The following is a 21,028-nucleotide window of genomic DNA, read 5'->3' on the forward strand; positions in this document are numbered from 1 at the left end:
TGCATGTGTCTAAAGATTCGATGTGACGGGGAATCTGAAAAATTTTACAAAATTTTTTGGTAACTAAACAAGGACTTACATAACCCCCAAACTATTTAGGGTGGACTACTTCACCCCCGAACTATAAAACCGAATATTCTACCCCCTGAACTTTTAAAACCGGTCAAATAACCCCCTCGAGTGGTTTTGGAGGGTGGTTTTATCTTTTTCTTTTTATTTATTTTCGCTGAATCTTTGAAAAATCATAATAAATCATAGAAAAATCATAAAATGAAAATTTTAATTTTGTTGGACTTCTGATGAGTTGATCTACACAGTGAATATATAATATGGTATTCTTTAGTACAAAGTTTTTGTTGTAGCTTTAAATCTATGTTTTTCCGTAATTAATTTGAATAATTCATATATGCAGTTCCTGTGGTCCAATTGTGGTAAAATTTTTTATGGTGGGTGCACTATTATATGCTTGAACTATGGTAAAAATTTCATACTCATTGGATCACGTATAACTTAGTTATAGATAAAGCATAGATTTAACAAGAATAAAGCTAAATAAATTGATAACTAAGTTATACGTGATCCACTAGGTATGAAACTTTTACCATAGTTCAAGCATACAATAATGATCTCACCATAAAAATTTCATCACAATTGCATCATAGGAACTACATATATCAATTATTCGATTTAATTATAGAAAAACATAGATTTAAAACTACAACAAAAACTTTATACTAAAGTATACCATATTATATATTCACTGTGTAGATCTACTCATTAGAAGTCCAACAAAATTGAAATTTTCATTTTATGATTTTTCTATGATTTATTATGATTTTTCAAAGATTTAGTAAAAAAATAAAAAAGAAAAAGACAAAACCACCATCCAAAACCACTCTAGGGGGTTATTTGACGAGGTAGAATATCCGGTTTTATAGTTCAGGGGGTGAAGTAGTCCACCCTTAATAGTTTGGGGGGTTATGTAGACTTTTTTTTCTAAAAGAAATGGTTGATCTTAGCCAATTTTTATCCGAAGAAAGAGTAAATTGTGCTGTAATGATTTGTATCTATTTTCCGTTAAAATGAATTGTATCTATTCAAGATAATGTGATTGTGGTGGTGTATCTTGTCTTTGCGTATCTCTAGAGTGTACACACAAATGCTGCACTCTGTTATACGTCAGCTAGAAATGTCATTTGTCTCAAACAGAGCAACAAGGCTTTGTGAATTGTGATGAAGACAACTGGACGTGCTCCAGTTCCGGTTCCAGTTCCAGTTACAGCTCCTGTTGGTTTCAGAGATTCTGTTGAGGACAACGTGCCTTCTGTTGAAACTTGTCCATCGGCTACACTGCCCTCAATCTTCTGCATAGGCACAGTGGGTGCAGAGTTGGGCTTCGATTTCTTCTCTTGGAAGGTTATCTCCATGGGGAACATTGGCAGACACTGAGATCCATTCTGCCACTATACCAAGCAATCACGACTGTTTTGGTCGGGGATGGAAAGACCTGCTCGTTCTAGTATGACGTCTGGGTCGGGGACGAACCTTTGGCCGATCGGTTCCCCTCGCTGCTATCTCACTGTACAGCCAAGACATCTCCTCTGAGTGTAGTCAAAGCTTCTGGCATCCATACCTCTTTGGTACCCAGGCTTTCGATAATAACAGCACAAGAACTGAACATGGTTCAGGACATACTGGACTCCACTCAACTCAATGGTGAACCAAACAAGAGGTGCTCGGCTTTCATACGAGTAGACAGCTCCCTTGACAGTGGGCAACTATACAGGATGATCAAGGCTAGAGGTCAAGGAGAGGATCTGAGAGCGAAATTCATTTGGAAAACCTTTGCTCCACCAAGGGTTCAGCTGTTTAGCTACTAACTCAGAGGAGGATTAAGTGTCGATCGGTGCTGCTAAAGAAACACATTGTAGATTCTGCAACTTGCGAAATCTGCAATACCAGCGATGAGTCTCCTGAGCACATCATCCATGGCTGCACCATCGGCAGGGAGATATGGCAATGTCTAGGCCTTCAGTCCATAATCTCCATGGACATGACACAGCTACACACTGTCTCCAATTGCAATGCTACCCCCATCCAGGAATTCCCTTCCTTCATTGCACTAGTCTGCTGGCACATCTGGAAAGCCAGAAATGCAAAGATCTTCAGCAATGAAGCACATTCAGTTGATCGCGTCCTCTGTGATTGCAAGTCAGCAGCTGAACTCTGAAAGCTCAGATTGCCGAGGCGAAAAAGAGCAGCAGTTACCCAGTGGTGCTCAGTCCTTGACATGGCTAGGCCTTCAGCAAACTAAACAGCTCCTTTCTAGGACTTGTAAAACCCTTTTAATGCAACTCTTAGTTGCAACTTTTGTAATATGCTGACACTATTTGCGAGCTGTTTTGGGCTAAAATAAAAAGTTTTACCAGGTGGGGAACGCCTCCCCCCGTTGATCCTAAAAAAAAAAGATTATTGCGCGTTTACTATTATCCTTTGATTTGATTGACGAAGAAGGCTACTGGATATCCTGATCTTTCAGAGTGGGCATTCCGTTTAAACCGATAAATCGGTTCGGTCTCTTCAGTTTGAAAGAAAATCGGTTTTCAAACTATACCAACCGATCGGTTTGTGGCAGAATTAAGAACCGACGAATTCGGCTTCGGTTTCTTTGCCTCGGTTCTTCGGTTCAACCGAACTAACCTGCACATCAGGTATGCTGGTCGTCACCGTCCGCCGCTGCTGGTCCTACTCGCCATCATGCCTGGGTGTTGCTCCCTGGCCACGACGCGCCTTGGCTGGCCTTGCAGTCGCACCTGGCCCACTGTTCGCTGGCCTTCGCCGCAGCTCGCCGAACGACGAGGTCGCTCGCTACTCACTGCCGCCGCTTCGTGGATGCGCTGCCAAGCCGGTGTGCCGCTCCCCACCCCCTTGCTGCCACGCAGAGGATCTGCTCCGCGATCCCCATCACCACAGACCAGGCGCTGCACCGCCGGCCGCCGCCGCCATTGGTAGGGTTAGGAGCCGCCGCTGTGCACGTGCTGGGGCTTCGGCTGTGCTGCGTGTCCCGTGCGTAGGGATTGGAACTTGGAAGGTAGGAATATAGTTGAGTGCGCTGTGGGCCTACTAAGTTGCTATGGCTTCCGCTTTGGGCAGTTGGGCTGACGCGAGCGAAGGGCCAAAGGCCTTGCAATGGGCTACATATGTGAGGAAATGTGCGGGAGCCTTTATATATTCGGTTTATATGGTGTTTCGGATTCATGTGACCTGGAAACCGACTACGGCACCGAACACCGATCTTTGTAGAATTGGAAACCGAAGCCGAACCGAGAAACCGAAAATCGACATTTCAGTTCGGTTTCGGTTCGCTTCGGGTCGGTTTTCGGTTAAAATAAGCCCACCCTGGCTGATTTTGTCACTAGATGCCCGCGCTCAACTCCTGCCGCCCTTGCTAGTGCAACATGCCGACATGTCATCTGCCTGAGCTGTTGGATCAATATGGGTATGCAGCTCGGGGCTAGCGGCCTGGCCCAAAGCCCATCTTTTTGGCCTGGCATGAGCACAGCCCGCCCTGGTGGCAAGCGGCCTAGGCTGACCTGGTCCATAGGAGCAGGTCATGCCTAGGCGACTACGCAAGCACAATGGGCGGCACGACCTAGCAATGACATTTATAAAAAGGTCCGATGGCGTCCTGTTATTTTTCACGGCCTGCTAAAAGTCCAACTTGTTCGCTAACTCTAAATCCACTATTAACTCATTTCCTTCTCCCCCGCCCCCGTTGCACTCCTTCTCGCGGTTGCAACACACGAGTCGCTCGCTCTTGCCTCTCTATCGTGGCTCCGCACCACCACACTCCCTGGCGACCTCGTCCTCACTCCACGCCGTCACGATGCTGCCCGGCTCCTAGGCACCGTTGTCCTCCTTCCACACCGGCGTCCTCCATAGATCCGGTCTAGACCATCGGTGGGCGGCCGCCGCCTCCTCTACACCCCCATGTGGGCGCACCGCAGGCACTGACAGTGGGCCATGGGTTGGCCCGCTCTATTATCCTGACCGTGCTTTTCGAGTTGGCACGACAGGAAAAAACAGCCCAAAGGCTTGTGCCTAGACCGTCGGGATTCCTGTTATCGGGATTCTTGTTATAGATGAGCCTGAGCGGTATAGGTCTCGATGTAATATTTTCTTATAATTGGGATTTCTGTTTGTGTTAAAGTCTGGATGTATTCCTTCTTTTTCTCTGAAAGCTTCAAATTCTAGAGTTGTCTTAAGTCAAACTTTTAAATTTTGACTGAATCTCTAGAAAAAATGCTAAGATTTATAGTACCAAATTAGTACCATAAGATTATCATAGAATATATTTTCATAAGATATTTATTTTATGTTATAGATATTGACACTCTTTTTTATTTTTTTGAGGAAATGACACTCTTTTTTATAAAATTGATCAAACTTAAAAAATTTGACTGATGCGGACTGAGAATTTAAAGTTTTTAGGAACTGAGGGAATATATACAGATGTCTGCATTGTCGATAAATAAAGAATTTTTTTTGACGAAAGATAAATAAAGAAAATAGCTCCACATTACAAGTCAAAAGGCGCATGCTCTCTTTATTCTCCACTTCTACCCGCTCTCTCAGCTTTACACGCTTTACCAGCTTTCCACCACCCAGCCGTATGCTCTTCTGATCGTTTCTGCTTTGGCTACGCTCTGCCCTCAGTTCTGCTTCCTCCTCCGTTCACCATCGCTCAAAATCGATCTGATGGAGGCAGCAGAGGCAACCGCTGTGGAGGGCGCGATTCTATGGCAGGCGCAAACCATCCTTGATTCGCTTCGACCCACCGGCGAGCTCGACGCTTGGCTTCATGGAGTCGGCCTCGCTGGTGGCATCGGGGAACTCAAGTCCGAGGTCGAGAGGATGGAGACGGTGGTTAATGGTGTGAAGGGGAGGGCGGTAGGGAACAAGCCGCTTGCCCGCTCGCTCGCTCGTGTGAAGGAGCTCATGTATGATGCCGACGACGTGGTGGATGAGCTCGACTATTGCAGGCTCCAGCAACAGGTCGAAGGAGGTACGTATGCATCCATCCTTGCGATTTGTGTTTGTTTCTACTGTTCTTTCTTCTGGAAATTGTGATCATAACTTTCTCCTTTCTCATCTGTCAGTTATGGTTGCTCCTTCTACTGAGCCGGAAGGCATGGTTGTTGGAGATGGAGCAGAGCAAGCAGATGCATCGACCAATACTGTTGGTATACTTCGATCCTCGTGATATGTGGTTTTCCTTTACAGTTCGGTTTTCCTTTTGAATAATCTGTGATTATAAACACGCCCTCGTACCATGTCATCGTTTACTCCTTTCTCTGTCAGTGATGCTTGCTCCTGCTATTGAACCGGAAGGCATGGTTGGAGATGGAGCAGAGCATGCTGATCCATCCGCTAGTACTGCTGATATATCGGCCAACAACGGGCGCAAAAATCGATCCAAGGAGCGGGACTATTTTCACATTACACCAGCGGTAAATGGACAACCTGGGAGAGCGAAGTGCATTGATTGTGGCACACAGGTTATTTTTAGTCACGGCACATCAGTTTTGCGCAAGCATCGTAACAGTGCTAGTTGCAAGAAAAAACGTGCAGCGATTGAAGAGGTGCCGAACTGTCCAAGGTACTGCTTACCCCTCAAGTTCTGGATTGCATCACTTTCGAATATCCAATTATGTCTGTTATGGTAAAAAAACAAGGGACCCAGTACATTGGTCATGCATAGAAGTTTTTATATGACCGTTTCATTTGTTTTGGAAAGAAATGATTGGTTCATTTAAACTATGACTTGCAGTGCAAATCTGAATTGTGCTAATAAATTTGGGATAACCAACCTGCGATCCTTTTCCTCTTGTAGTGCCGGCGATAGTATACAAAATGGTGCCACAATTTCAACTTATGATTTAGAGGGCAGAAAAAGAATGAGAATTGAGTACAGTGTATCTACTACCACACACCTCTGGGGCAAGGCCGATTTTTTTATAAGGATCCAGGAAATAGCTCTTGAGTTACGGAGCATCCGAGGCGATGTGATTGAGTATCTTAAGGACTCTGTTGCAAGGTCTGATCAGTACCAGAGTAATACCACCTCAGATGCACGAGTAAGAACATCAGGCTCTCTTCTTGGAAGAGTCTATGGAAGGTATATTGAGAAACAACGCATCATGAGTGTTATAGAAGCTATGTCAGACAACATAACAGTACTAGCTATTGCGGGCATTGTAGGAGTTGGGAAGACGACTTTAGCTAAACTGGTATACAATGACCGGTTTGTTAAAAAACAGTTTGAGCGAATATGGGTTTGGGTGTCCAACATCTTTGACGAAGTAAGAGTGACAAGGGAGATCTTAGATGTTGTTACTATGGCCAGCCATGAAGGATCTTGCAAAAAAGAAAGCTATGAAGGAGTCAGCAACTACTCGAAGCTTCTAGAGGTCTTAAAGAAACATATGCCATGTCTGTCCAAAAAGTTTCTACTTGTTCTAGATGATGTCTGTGACTGCATGGATCATTCCCAATGGGACGATCTCTTGGATGCATTGGGATCAAGTTGCATAAACGGTAATGTGATTATTGTGACAAGTAGAAATTTATCCGTTGCAAAAAGGCTAGGTACAGTCAAACCAGTTGAAGTAAGAGCTCTTGAAAATGATGATTTTTTGCAGTTCTTTAGAGCTTGTGCATTTGGTGATAACAATTACAAAGAGCATCTAGACACCAGCCAACAAATATGTGAAAAGTTAGAGGGAAACCCATTAGCAGCGAAAAGTGCCGTGGAAATGTTAAGAGAGCATCCTACTCTTGACCATTGGAAAAACATCATTAAGAATGGTATTTGGGAATCTATGCAACTCCGTGGAGGCATTGTGACTGTATTGACGAATATCTATTACCATCTGCCCTACCATTTACAACAGTGTTTCTTGGTGTGTTCTATATTCCCTAATGATCATCAGTTTCATATTGATGGTTTGATCTCCATGTGGACATCTTCTGGATTTGTGAAATCTATTGAGGTAGGACGGGATTATCTCAATGCTTTGGTCAACTTATGTTTCTTTGAGCAGGTTGGAACAGAAGATGACTCAGAAGATGACTCAGAACAATGCTATGTTATGTGTGGTATGATGCATGAATTTGCGAGACTGATTTCAAGGACCGAGTTTGCAACTATAGATGGTTTCGAGTGCAAAGTGTTGCCAACCGTGCGCCATTTGTCAATTCAAATTGAAACTAATTTGGAGTACCATATAGATGAATGTGAGATCCTAATTCATAATGTGAAGTTTGAAGAAAAATTGCAAAGTATAGCTTCTTCATTGAGGAGATTGAGGACGGTGATCTTAATTGGGGACGATTCTTTATTCGTCCTGAAGTCCTTCCATACCTTTATTTCCAATTTGGTAAATTGTACCCATCTTCGCTACTTAAAACTTGGGAAGAAACTCATCAATGAATATTTGCCTATATCTCTAAGCAAGCTTTACCACCTTGAAATATTAGATGCTGGGTGCCGAGCAATTGTAAATGATCTCATAAGCATGAGGCATCTTGTTCTAACAAAGGGAGCATGCAGCCCTTCCTCCATAGCTAGGTATGCTAGCTTGCAGACGATCCATATTGAGGATTGTAAAGGATGGGAAGTACTCACATCTCTAGAAAGTCTGTCGTCTCTTACAAAGTTGAAGTTAAGGAATATGGTGGAAGTAACAGAGTTGTTAATACCTTCGTTAGAGGAGCTGGTGTTGACTGATATGCCAAAGTTGTATAGATGTTTCATCAATTCAGTGGAGGACTTGAACTCAAGTTTGAGGATCCTGAAGATCACAAGTTGCCAGGTACTTATGTCCTTTCCCCTCTTTGAGAGGTGTGAAAATTTTGAAATCGAGCAAAAGTCATGGTTGCCCAATGTTAGCGAGCTAACCGTCTATGGGTGTCCTCATTTAGTGGTATCAAATCCTGTACCACCATCAAGTAACTTTTGTAAATTTTTCATCGCAAATATTTTAACACTTCCAACCATGGAAGGATCATCAAACGGAGAAATGAAAATTGCAAGGCATCTTGTTCTCTCGAGATTCAAGGAGTTGTCACTGGACGACAAATTTTTGTCATTCCACAACCTGAAGACCATAACTCAATTGCAAATAGTGGGAGGCATAATGAGTGTATTGTCTATGTCACCCAAAGGTCTCATGCAACTTGTCAGCTTGAAGAGGTTGGAAATATACAACTGCGCAACAATTTTCTCTTCGGATGTTCCGTCACCGCAAGCCCATGAAGACATGGCAGCCACAGTTTTTGATGCCCTCCCATCTCTCGAGTGTCTCAAGATTATGTATTGTGGAATAACCGGAGAGTGGTTATCTGTGATGCTGCAACATGTGCGAGCCCTAGAGGAATTGCGTCTAGATGATTGTAAGAAGATACCAGGGCTAATGATAGATGGGGAAGATAATAGTTTTTCAAATCTCACCTTGGCTCCACGTGCTTCGTCAAACGGAAATCCAGATTCTGCATCAAAAAGGTCATGTTCTGAACTCCTGCGCATTCCATCTAATCTCTTTCCCTCTCTCAAGAAGATGTCTATTAAATATTGTGAGCTAATAAAGTTCCAACGAAACAAAGAAGGCTTCTCTGAATTCACCTCTCTTGAGGAGTTAAATATTTATGGATGCCACGAGCTGATACCGTCTTCGGTACATGGAGACGAAATTGATGAGCAGGAAAACGGAAGATGGCTTCTCCCGTGTTCACTTAGCGTATTGGATATCAGAGGCGTTTCCCTGGGAACGCTGCAGCCCTGCTTTCCGGGAGATCTGACCCGCCTCACGGTACTAGAAGTGTCAGGAATCAATGCATTGAAGTCTCTACAGCTGCATTCCTGCACAGCACTGGAAAAGCTGACAATTAGATATTGCGAATCGCTGGACGCACTAGAGGGCTTCCAATCCCTCTGCAGTCTCAGGTATTTGGAAGTATACAAATGCCCTGGTTTACCTCAATGTTTGAAGAGTCTATCAACGCAGGGTTATGAGCTGTGCCCTCGTTTGGAAAGCCTTCGGATCGACGACCCGTCTCTTCTTACCACGCCATTCTGCAAGCACCTCACCTCTCTCCAATGCCTACAACTCGATCACAGATATACAAATATCGACGTGACAGGGCTAACATATGCGAGCAAGAGGCAGCGCTTCAGCTCCTCACGTCCCTGCAAGAGCTCCGATTTGAAGGTTGCCGCAAACTCTCGGATCTTCCCGTGGGTCTGCATAGCCCCTTCTCTCTCTCAAGCGACTGCAGATCTTTTATTGCAAGAGTATCTCAAGGCTGCCACAGAGGGGCCTCCCACCATCGCTGGAAGAACTGGAGGTCAGCTTGTGCAGCGAGGAGCTAACCGAGCAGTGCAGAATGCTAGCAACAAACAAGCTAAAGGTAATAATCGATTGGAAATATGTGAACTGATTACTGGGTGGCTTGTTTAGCAAACGTGTCTACCAGAACATCAACTTTCGCGACATCACGTTGACGCCTTGGAAGGTACATATGCTTCTACAGCTGACCATGTTTATCTTCAGGGTTTTTATACGTGGCTGTAATGCTGAAGTAAGAAGTCTATTTACAGGCATTCAAAGCTACCATCATATGGCTGCAGTGGCTGTTGTCAGAACCAATAGGAGTACCGTACGAGTATTACAAGCTGTTCGAGCAAGTGTTGAAAGCCCCTCCTGTTTCTCCTAGGTGGCCCTGCTACAAGGCTTGTATTGGCCAAAGATGAGGGGCCAAAAATGTTTTTCTTTATTATACTCTGTAGACTAAAAAAACCTGGATTTGCTGTGCAAGGTTCTCTGGTTTTGCACAGGCTTTGTTCCACTTGTAAACCTTGTCCTAACGTGCTCATGTTGCTGAATACGGTTTTGGTCATAGGCTTGCCGCCTTACTGAGATAGATGTCCATGTCATATGACTGAAAGAGGCCTGTTTTGTTCCCGTGGATGTTTCCTGTTTATTCTGTATACTACAGAAGGGACTCTAAGATATGAACAGTCCACTTTACATCATAAAGAAAAGAGTTGGTGTAAATAATCGTACCACAACTTCCTTGCTAACACATGCAAAATGCTCTGAATCTACAGCATGACAATGCCCAGTTTTCAGCCTCTGATGTGATGAAGACGCTAACATGATGGGTTTGAAGCAACCCGTTTCGCTCTGACCCTCTGTGCTAGAGATGAGGATTCATATTAATGATGGTGAAGCGATGCAGACCAGAAATGAGTTACACCAATTCACAAGAGTAGAATTTGCAACACAAATAACAATCTTATATTCAAACTTTTTTTCGCATCAGTAGAACTACAAAAAACACAGTTCCTCAATTCATCTAAAACCACACACACTCAAATTATATTGACTTGTCGTAGGATCATACATGTTCTATGTGCTGATTTTTGTGATCACGTCAACCGAACCATCTAAATGATACATTCATGGCTCAAAAAGTATTTATCTATACACTTAATTTTTACTGAAAAAATACTCATTACAAAGATCTATATATTCTAGAACAATACAGATGACAAGTTTGGCACAAGAACCACAATGCCGAACACCTAATTTTCAGCTAGATCGATAGAAGACTTGAGGTTAAATACCATCTACTAGAGCTAACTCGGCGCAAAACCAATCTTGTGAAATTATTTGGGAAACAAATAGTCCATGCTCTAATGATCAATCCATTAGTTTTGTATGGAGGGATGCCCCATTGTTTTGCCAGGTTGTTGACACCCATTGCCACTTGGACAGAAAACCTACAGATTTGGTAGTGGTAGCGACATCTGCCAGAAAAGAGGACATTAAAAGCAAACAAACAGAGAAACAAAGTTCTCAAGGAACTACTTAATATTATTTTTGTCAAGATAAATGAGCTGGGAAATCCATCAATACATGGTTAGTTAATTGTTCCTTCATGAAGCAGGACATTAAAAGCAAACAAACAGAGAAACAAAATTCTCAAGGAACTACTTAATGCAGCTGGGAACTACTTAATATTATTTTTGTCAAGATAAATGAGCTGGGAAATCCATCAATACATGGTTAGTTATTTATTCCTTCATGCAGCAGGACATTAAAAGCAAACAAACAAAGAAACAAAGTTCTCAAGGAATTACGTAATATTATTTTTGTCAAGATAAATGAGCTGGGAAATCCATCAATACATGGTTAGTTATTTTATTTATTCCTTCATGCAGCAAGAATTTACAACAAGTTAACTTAATCTGTCCACAGACTATACTTCACTTAAGATTTCTTGTTTGCAACTATATATTCAGATTAGGTCAAAACATGCCCAAATATGGATGCATATCAGTTTTGGAGTTTTCCTTTAGCATTTTCTCCAGTACTCTCATAGAAGAACACTTAAGGTGGTAGATCTCAAGCAAGGCAACATATCAAAATCAGAATGAATATAAGGCAGGAGACAGATGACTGAAATGGACAGTTCCTACAGAGTTGATGATTTGTATAGGCCACAATGCCATGAATAAAAGAGAGGTCACGAACCTTATGCATCAAACTCTACTGTTCGATGATCCAAAGTCCAAACATGACGTGATGTTGCCTTCTCAAAAACTCACCTGATTATGCAACTGCCCGATGGTCCCTTTCTCTGCATACAAGCAACTATTTATTCAGTTCAGAACTTTGAACACAACACTGAGGTTCCCATGAGGCCACGGCCAATTTTCTAGGAATAAGTACGTCATTATAGCAGTAAATAAAACTTCTTATAGAAGTGGATGAGTGCAGTGTGAAGATGAACACACAAGTAATATACATTCAGGGCAAACCGCAATTTCATGAAAACCAGTCCTGTAGCATGAAAGACTATTGCTTCCAATTGAAGGAGAAAATCCTTTTAAATTAAACAAAAAGAAACTAATTAGCTCGGTTTGAGCATACAACATGGATAGAAATGTATGAATATATTTTTTATTATATTGAGGCAGTAGGAGGTAGTTACTGGGGTAAGATTCATAGATGACAAGGAAATGTACACACTGTGGAGCTGGTTTGATAGCACGAAATACATAAATGATATCTGTTGAGTCGCATTGCAGGCCACCATAAACATCATGATTTACACATGGATGCAAATTCCAACTGGGAGACATAACTGCCCCTCTTATGCAATGCAGGTGCTTCAGCTTCTCTTCTTCCAAACCAGATTGTCAAACTGAAATGGAGTAACCTAATGGTGAAAAAAAACCTGTGGGCTCGAGACCTTTGGGAGAACAATCTATAAGTACAAGTACTGAGGTTCACCCACTTAAAGAGGGAACGATGAAACGGAGCAAAGAGTCAATTGGGTTTGTAACCATTAGTACTATAGTTGGATGACTGAAAATTGCGGCACAAACAGACCCGTACTCCAATCAATCGATAAACTGTCTAAGAGATGGAAGTCTCACTCACCGGTTCCGTACCTCTTGCTCTCTTGCTCTGAGGATTCAGCTGACTTCACCGGAGCCCGGAGTTCTAGAACAAGGGATGTTCTCCTGTACATTAACCCGCAGGTGCGACCTCTGGGCGTGATGTAGGCTGGGGTGCTGCAAAACAATGAGAAGAGGAATAGGATTAATCTGACAGAGACCATAGTGTCGGTAGTTTAGCGCAGAGCACGATTAGGAACCTACCAGAAGAAATCCTGGCTGGGGATGCAGCAATCCTTCCCCTCGACTCCTCCATGGGCTCATCCGTGTCCATCTGTGAGCTATCCTCCTTGCCTAGGAACGCCTCGAAGGGCGTGAGCCCAGCGGCTGTGGCGCCGGAGCGGCAGTCGGATAGGAAGCAGATGAGGGAGACGTGCTCCAGCTGCATCGGGGGCTCACCCGACGGCGAGCTCCCCACTGCTGTCGCGACCTTCGCCTTCACCGCCGTCCCGCCGGGGTCGCAGTGGCATGGCGCGCATTGCCGCTGTGCGGCCGCGGGGTCTTCGTCGTCAGCATCGCCGGCGGACGAGCGGCGAGTCAGTCGGAGGAAGAACCCCACGGACTGGGCCCTGGGCCGGCATACTCGTTTGGGCCACTGGTGTTGGGGAACAGCTGGTAGCGTCGGAGGTTATCCTTCACCTGAGGAACCTCCGACGCCTGAAGCGTCGGAGGATATGTTTCATCGGGAAATGCTAATGTTGACGACTCGTCTGGTCGTGCTAAGTGTGTGCAGAGACTGAGACACCGGCGGAGGTCCACGAGCGAGGAAAGGTGGGAACCTCCGACCCTCCCAGGTCCGAGGATGGCGGGAGAACGCAGCCAGGCCGAGGGACCTCCGACTGGACCAGACTAAGGAGGAACTCCCGGAGTGGCCGGGTCGAGCAACCTCCGGCCCAACCGGGCTGAGGAACCTCCGACACGAAAGCGTCGGAGGATCCGCGACTGGGCGGAGGATCCAAGCCTCCGACCAGCTGAGGCCCCAGTCAGAGGATGAACGAAGGGCTTGCAATGTGAAATTACGCAGGTGTATTGGGGTCAGTACACTGCGATGAAAGAATATACTGGAATATTCCCCCACCGTCACGGGGCATTTATGTAAATGTCATTAGGTCGGTTTCCGGGCCCTATATAAGAGGCGCGATACCGCCATTAATAAAGGGAGAGAGCATTCACTGTTTTCACCTACTACTGAGCCTACTATCCGTTGGAGCTCAAACCTCTCACGGCACCGAGTGAGAAGGTTCACGGTTCACCGTACTGCTGGGGAGTGCGGAGGGCATCTCCCCAACATTGGCGCCCACCGTGGGGCCCGAAGTATAACCTGCGATGGCTGGAAAGAGAACAAGCACCACAAGACCTCGGGCAGAGCCCTCCAGGAGAGGAAGGCCGAGGAGGGCCGTGCGGAGCACGTACGCGGCCGTGGAGGGAGAAGGTTCTGAGGGCGGGCAGCCAGAGAACGAGCAGCCGGAAACACGCCAGGAACCTCCTCCCGCCGCGGGCCCGACGCAACCCACGGCCACGCAAGAGCTCCAGCAGCTGCAAACGCAGTTGCAGAACCTTCAGCAAGAGCGAGACCGGATCGCTGCTGCCTACGCCGCCAGCCAAGAAGCAGCGGTGGCCGCGACGCAAGCGGCCGAGATCAGGCAGCAGCTTTCACTTCTGCAGGCAGAAATCCTCAGCATGCAACCTCCACCTCAGCCGACGATCCAGCCCGCTGTTCTGACCAGCGCCGGCCCGACATTAGATGTGCAACCGGCAAACTACGGTGGCATGCTGCGGGGCACGTTGGACCTTCGTTCCCCCTTGTCCGAAGGATTGCAGACCTCGCCTTGGCCAAAAACCTACAAACCTATCACGCTCCCTAAATTCAGCGGAAAGGCAGACCCGCGCCAATTCCTGATGAGTTTCGAGGCAGTCGTGGCCTCAGCTGGAGGGAATGAAACTGTGATGGCAAAATCCTTCGTGATCGCAGCCGAGGGAGATGCCTTGGCGTGGTACTCGATGCTCAGACCCGGGTCAATCTATTCATGGGAGAACCTTCGAGACAAGATTTTAGCGAATTTCCAAGGATTCGCGGTTGAATCACTAACCTCCACGGACCTGTTCCAGTGTCGTCAGAATCAGGGAGAGGCACTGCGGGAGTACTTCCAAAGGTTCGTGCAGACTAAGGCGAGAGCACCCGGTGTGCCGGAGGAGGTTGCCATTGAAGCGGCCATCAAGGGTCTTCGCATAGGGCCCTTCGCGGCTCATTTGGCCAGAGAAAAGCCAGCATCCATGCACGAGCTGTACCACGAGTTTGAGAAGTATTGCAGGTCAGACAACGACTACCGCAAAAGGTTGGAAGACCAAAACTCTCAGAAGAGGCAGAGCAATGATAGAAATTCACAGAAGAAGAACCTCAGCCAGGATGAACGCCGGCCACAGCGAGAGGCTGGTGGACAGATGATGAATATCGAGCAACCGAAAAATGACAGGCCGGAAAATAACCGTCCACCAGCGGAAGCGCGAAGCTCGGAACGCATACCCAATCAAGCCGTAAGAGGGGGTCGAAATGCGGGATGGCGGAAAAATCAAAGTCAGCGACCATGGAAACAGTATTGCTTCTTCCATGGAGAGGAGAAGGGTCACTCCACCAGAGATTGCCCAGATGCAAAAGAAACTCAGGAGAGGATCAAGAGCAGGTCAGCTCCGCAACCTCCGATACCAGTTGCTCAACCTCGGGAAGTAAATCACACATTCCCTCAAACCTTCTACCATTCATACGTCGGAGGTTCAAGCCAGCAGCACCCAGCTCCACTTCAGCCCAGCGCGCTAGCCTCCGCTTACTATCCCAGCTTCCTACCAGCTTGGCGCCCAGCCCAGCAAACCGCGGACCACAACCTTCCACCAAACTATGTTCCTCCACGACCTCCACATATTACGTACATCGAAAACCCGCAACCCTGCCAGCAGTCACTACCTCCTCCCCCAAACCAGCTACAGCTACTCCAAGCCCCACCACCACCAAAAACCGAACCCCACCCCGATAATCAGATCGGCCCTCATACACCCCTGCCCACGATTGGAATGATCTTACCAATAGCTGGAGGGTCTTCAATGGAGTTCCAGACAAAGAAACAGAGGAAGGATCACCTCCGGCTCGTTAACAACGTTGCAGTTCAAGGGCCAGTAAGATGTACCGATTGGTCCAGAACCCCAATAACTTTCACCGAGGAAGATCTAAGATTGGAAAGCTACCCTCACACAGACGCCTTGGTCATAACAACAAATGTTGCGGGTTGGGGAGTAAGCAGGATCTTAGTGGATTCAGGGAGTTCCGCAGACATAATAATTGCTGGAACCTTTGACCAAATGAAGCTCATTAGAAGCCAACTCCAACCTTCGGAGTCACCTTTGATCGGGTTCGGAGGAAAGCAGATACATGCTCTGGGGAAGGTCGCCCTGCCCGTATCCTTCGGCACAACGGAGAACGCAAGAACAGAGTATGTCACCTTCGACGTGGTAGACTTGCACTACCCATACAATGCCATATTCGGGCGAGGATTCTTGAACAAGTTCAATGCGGCTGCTCATATGGGATACCTGTGCATGAAAATCCCGGCTCTGCACGGAGTGATAACGGTTCACGGAAGTCAAAAGGAGGCAAGGAACATAGAGAAAGCAATCTACAAGTCCTTCCGGAACATAAACTCCGTAGACTCTACGCAGCATGAAGCTTCCCAGCCACCAGACATGCCAAGGGGGAAAACAGACCTGGCTGATCAGGAGGAAACGAAATGTGTCCCTCTGCAGGAAGCTGTTCTAGATAATAAGGTCACCATCTCCGCCACCCTCGGTAGAGAGGAGGAACTCGAATTGCTAGACGTGTTGCAAAAGAACCAAGATATCTTCGCTTGGAGTGCCGCTGACCTGCAAGGAGTCAGCAGAGACATCATAGAGCATTCGCTGGACATTGATCCGAGGATGAGGCCGAAGAAGCAGAGACAAAGGAAAATGTCTGAAGAAAGAACCTTAGCCGCGAAGGCAGAGGTACAAAGACTCCTGGACGCAAAGGTCATCAGAGAAGTCATGTACCCGGAATGGTTGGCAAACGTAGTCCTGGTCCCCAAGAAAAATGGCAAAATGAGGATGTGCATCGATTTTACGGATCTCAACAGGGCTTGTGTCAAAGACTCCTTCCCCTTGCCAAGGATAGATACCTCTGTGGACAAAGCAACTGGTTGTCAGAGATTCTCACTGCTGGACTGTTTCTCCGGATACCACCAAATTTGGCTCAAAAAAGAAGACGAAGGAAAGGCAAGCTTCACAACCCCATTCAGCACGTATTGCTACACCAGAATGCCAGAGGGCCTCAAAAACGCTGGAGCAACCTTCTCCAGAATGATGGGGAAGGTTCTAGGAAGTCAGCTGCAGAGAAACATTATAGCTTACGTCGACGACGTTGTCGTCATGAGCAAGCGCAAGGAGGATCATATCAAGGACCTTCAGGAGACCTTTGTCAACCTTAGATCTGCCGGACTGAAACTCAACCCGGAGAAATGTGTATTCGGGGTCAGCAAGGGAAAAATGCTGGGATATATCATCAGCTCCGAAGGAATCAGAGCTAACCCAGACAAGACAAAAGCAATCATGTCAATGGCAGAACCTTCAAACAAGAAAGAAGTGCAAAGGCTGACTGGCCGAATAGCAGCCCTTAATAGATTCATCTCAAGATCGGCAGAACGGAGCCTCCCATTCTTCAAAGTGTTGAGAGGAGAAGGTAAAACAGAATGGGGTCCGGAACAATCAAAGGCCTTCAGGCATCTCAAGAATTACATTGCAACCAATCTGGTGGTAACAGTGCCTGAGCCAGACACCCCACTACTACTGTATGTGGCTGCCTCCGATCACGCTGTCAGTGGTGTCCTGGTGCACGAGACAAGCGACAGTAAGGGAACGGTGCAAAGACCCGTTTACTACGTATCTGAAGCTCTGTCAGGAGCAAAGCTGAACTACACGGAGATAGAAAAAATCGCGTACGCGGTCCTGTGTGCATCGAGGAAGCTCAAGCATTACTTCCAAAGCCATGAGATTAAAGTGCCCACTTCACAGCCATTGGGTGATATCCTTAGGAACAAAGAGGCTTCCGGACGTATAGAAAAATTGGCGGCCGAACTATCACAGTTTGACATCACCTATGTCCCCAGAACCTCCATCAAATCTCAAGCCCTGGCTGACTTCATGGCAGATTGGACACCTTCGAACAAAAACGAGGAGAAGGTAATCGATCAGCCGTGGACGCTGTATACAGATGGCGCCTGGGGTCAAGCGGGAGCAGGAGGAGCAGCCGTTCTAATCGCACCATCTGGACTCAAACTAAAGTTTGCTGAACGACTCGAATTCAAAGCAACAAACAACATAGCTGAGTATGAAGGTCTCATCCTCGGGCTGAACAAAGCTAAGGCTTCGGGAGCAAAAACCCTACTCATCAAAACAGACTCCCAAGTGGTGGCAGGTCAAGTGGAGAAGGAATACTTAGCACACAACCCGGAGCTGGCAAGATATCTGGCCGTCGTAAGAGGCCTGGAGAGAAGGTTCAAGGGATTCACTCTGCAGTACATTCCAAGAGCCGAAAACTACGAGGCAGACGAGCTAGCGAAAGCAGCAGCCAACAACACCCCCTTGCCAGAAGGAACCTTCCACCAGATTGTTGCAACACCCGCAACCGAGTCGTTGCCAAAAGCTTTTCGCTCAGTCCTGCTGACAGAAAGCGAAGATTGGAGGCAGGCAATAGCTGATTGCCTCGAAGGCAAGACAGCTGCAGATGACGAAGCAATAGCCAAGAGGATGGAGGCAAGAGCAAGGAATTACACCTCCATTGACGGGATCCTGTACAAGAAAGGCGTAGTCCAACCTTTGCTGAGATGCATATCACAAAGCGAGGGCAGAGAACTCCTGCAAGAGATACACTCTGGGATGTGCGGGTCTCACATTGGACCTCGCGCGTTGTCTGCTAAAGCATTAAGACAAGGCTTCTACTGGCCAACTCACATCAAAGATGCTGAAGAAATAGTGAAGACATGCAAAGCCTGTCAAACCTTCTCACCAATTCAATCAGGACCTTCAGCACCAACTCAGCTTATATCAGCATCATGGCCGTTGCAGAGATGGGGAATGGACCTGGTAGGACCAATGCCAACTGCACAGGGGGGAAACAAGTTTGCCGTCGTGGCCATTGAATACTTCACAAGATGGATCGAAGCTAAGCCACTGGCAACCATAACCTCTGAAACAATCAGAAAATTTTTCTGGCAGAACATAGTCTGCAGATTCGGAGTTCCAAGCTTGCTCACAGTTGACAACGGGAAGCAGTTCGATTCAGACAGTTTCAAGGAATTCTGCCATCACATAGGAACCAAAATTGCTTTCGCTTCTGTTTATCACCCAGAGTCAAACGGGGCCGTGGAGAGAGCAAACAGAACAATATTCTCCGCAATCTCCAAGACCCTACTCAACCTACGCAAGGGGAAATGGGTCGAAGAACTACCCAGAGTTGTATGGTCACATAACACAACAGTTTCAAGAACAACCGGGTTCACCCCGTTCAAGCTCTTGTATGGGGAAGAGGCAATGTTGCCCGAAGAAATCAAACACCAAAGCCTGCGTTCCATGAAGCAGCAGCTGGCTGAAGATGAAGAGTACTGCAAGGAAACCTTAGAATCAATAAGACTTGAGGCAGTGGAGAACATTACCATATATCAACAAGAAACCAAGAAATGGAGAGACCGCAAGGTAGTACGAAAAGACATACAAAATGGGGACCTGGTACTCAGGAAAAAAGGAGATCACCCAAACGCGGGTAAATTGCAACCCAAGTGGGAAGGACCTTATACAGCAATACAAGCGGGAAGGTCGGGATCCTTCTACCTAAAAGATCTCGAAGGTAGAACCTCCAACCACTCGTGGAACGTCGACAATCTACGAAGATTTTACATTTGAGTGTAAGGATGACCCCCGCAAAAATAAGCGACGGCATCCACGTCCCTAAATACGCTTGTTTTCTTTTTCTCTCTTCTTTTTCGCACTCCAAGGTCTGCACTCTTTTCCTCACAGGGGTACTCCTACCAGGAGGTGAGGTTTTTAACGAGGCAGAACCTATGTAAAAACCTCTGAAATATAAAGAGGAATCCACCCCAGAACCAAAGCCCAAAAGTCGAAAAACAGCCAGCAACGAGGCTGTAGCATTCGACAAAAACATCACGTGATCACAAGGACCCTCCGCAGCTTTCATCCAAAAAGCTAAGAAAGCTCGGAACGTCCTCAAAGGTGAAAAAACACCAAATCCTTAGCAAAAGACCGAGCCAAGAGCCGGGCAGCAAGGATAACATGGCCAAAAAGTGAAAAAGTCCTGTCCTCCTCAGGCATCACAACATGGCCAGAAGGAGCAAAACCTTCAAACCTGACAAAGACCTGAGGAGAATCAGGCATCAGGAACTATATTATTTTTACCAAAAGGCAGCGGAGGTTTAACATTCACAAGACAAACCTCAACAAAATTCACATAACCTTCACCAAAATAAGGTCGAAGGTATCCTGCTACTCTAAGCAGACCCCCAACAAACAAAGTGTGAAATTAAAACGAAACTACAATAACCCTCAGTCAGGTACAGCAAAATCAACTACCACAACAACCATCAATAACCCGACAATAAATTTTAACCTAACTCAGTACATAAAATAAATGCATGAAAGCCTATAAAACCAGGCTCACCCTGCCCCCACCCTCAATCGGGATCAGTATACAAAGACCCGAGCATCGAGTGCAAACCTAGCAGTCAAAAAGCAAAAATCCTAGGCCACCATGGAAGCAGGAGTTAGCCTCACAACAGCAACAAAAGTTTGTATCGCACGAAGCTTCGTAATACTAGAACTGCGGCGTTGTGATGAACATCGACCACAAAGTCGTGTACAGCCACAACAGAAACAATGGAAGTCAGACTCAGAGGTCTCTGAAGGGTATCGCACGAAGTCTCGTAACGTCCCTTCAGAACCTCCGACTCAGATACCCGAAGGTTCTCCTCGACAACACTCCACGGGAGTCGAGCAAAGGAAAAAAATAGCACAATTCAGCGGAGGCTCCTTCGCACCAATAAAGTCGAAGGTTCTAAGGCCAAGAAGCGGCGATCCTCCGCGCAAGAAAAAATCAACAACACCTTCGCAACATCGAGCATCAAGCACAAGCAGGCCACAGCAACACAAAGATCCTTAGGATCAACACCACCGTGACGTTGCAATGTATAAATGCTGTAGCGCGAAGGTTGTAATAAAAATGAGATCGAAGGTTGTAGCAAACTCAAAAACTTTATTATTGATGAATAAACCATTACAAAAGAACAGTTACAAGGAAAGAATAAAATTATCCTTCGACCCATAAAAAGTAGAAGGTTATAGGTAGCTTGTACAAATCCAACATACAAATCCTCCGTCGACTAAACAACCGAAGGATCTATGAGTCACGTACAA

The 21,028-nt window shown here is 46.2% G+C and overlaps 2 protein-coding genes across 2 annotated transcripts; both read left to right on the forward strand.

The window, feature by feature from the left end:
• Nucleotides 2,714–9,327, forward strand: LOC8061110 (putative disease resistance protein RGA3). The gene is made up of 6 exons (XM_021448206.1): nt 2,714–3,013; nt 4,636–5,065; nt 5,160–5,243; nt 5,362–5,659; nt 5,831–9,004; nt 9,066–9,327. Exons 1-6 carry the CDS (start codon nt 2,714–2,716, stop codon nt 9,196–9,198), a joined length of 4,419 nt encoding a protein of 1,472 aa, XP_021303881.1. The 3' UTR covers nt 9,199–9,327.
• Nucleotides 13,853–15,254, forward strand: LOC110430491. Its single transcript, XM_021448207.1, has 2 exons — nt 13,853–15,000; nt 15,122–15,254. The coding sequence occupies exons 1-2, from the start codon at nt 13,853–13,855 to the stop codon at nt 15,252–15,254; spliced, it is 1,281 nt and encodes a 426-aa protein (XP_021303882.1).

This window comes from Sorghum bicolor, chromosome 9, assembly GCF_000003195.3.
Source record: "Sorghum bicolor cultivar BTx623 chromosome 9, Sorghum_bicolor_NCBIv3, whole genome shotgun sequence".
Lineage (NCBI taxonomy): Eukaryota > Viridiplantae > Streptophyta > Magnoliopsida > Poales > Poaceae > Sorghum > Sorghum bicolor.

Bases quoted from the DNA above. Each gene is read 5' to 3' on its own strand.
- LOC8061110 (XM_021448206.1), top strand. From the start codon at position 2,714: ATGCTGGTCGTCACCGTCCGCCGCTGCTGGTCCTACTCGCCATCATGC. The intron at 5,244-5,361 runs GTATACTTCGAT...TTTCTCTGTCAG, and splicing joins TGCATCGACCAATACTGTTG to TGATGCTTGCTCCTGCTATT. The intron at 9,005-9,065 runs GTATTTGGAAGT...CTATCAACGCAG, and splicing joins CAATCCCTCTGCAGTCTCAG to GGTTATGAGCTGTGCCCTCG.
- LOC110430491 (XM_021448207.1), top strand. From the start codon at position 13,853: ATGGCTGGAAAGAGAACAAGCACCACAAGACCTCGGGCAGAGCCCTCC. The intron at 15,001-15,121 runs GCCGGAAAATAA...CCATGGAAACAG, and splicing joins GAGCAACCGAAAAATGACAG to TATTGCTTCTTCCATGGAGA.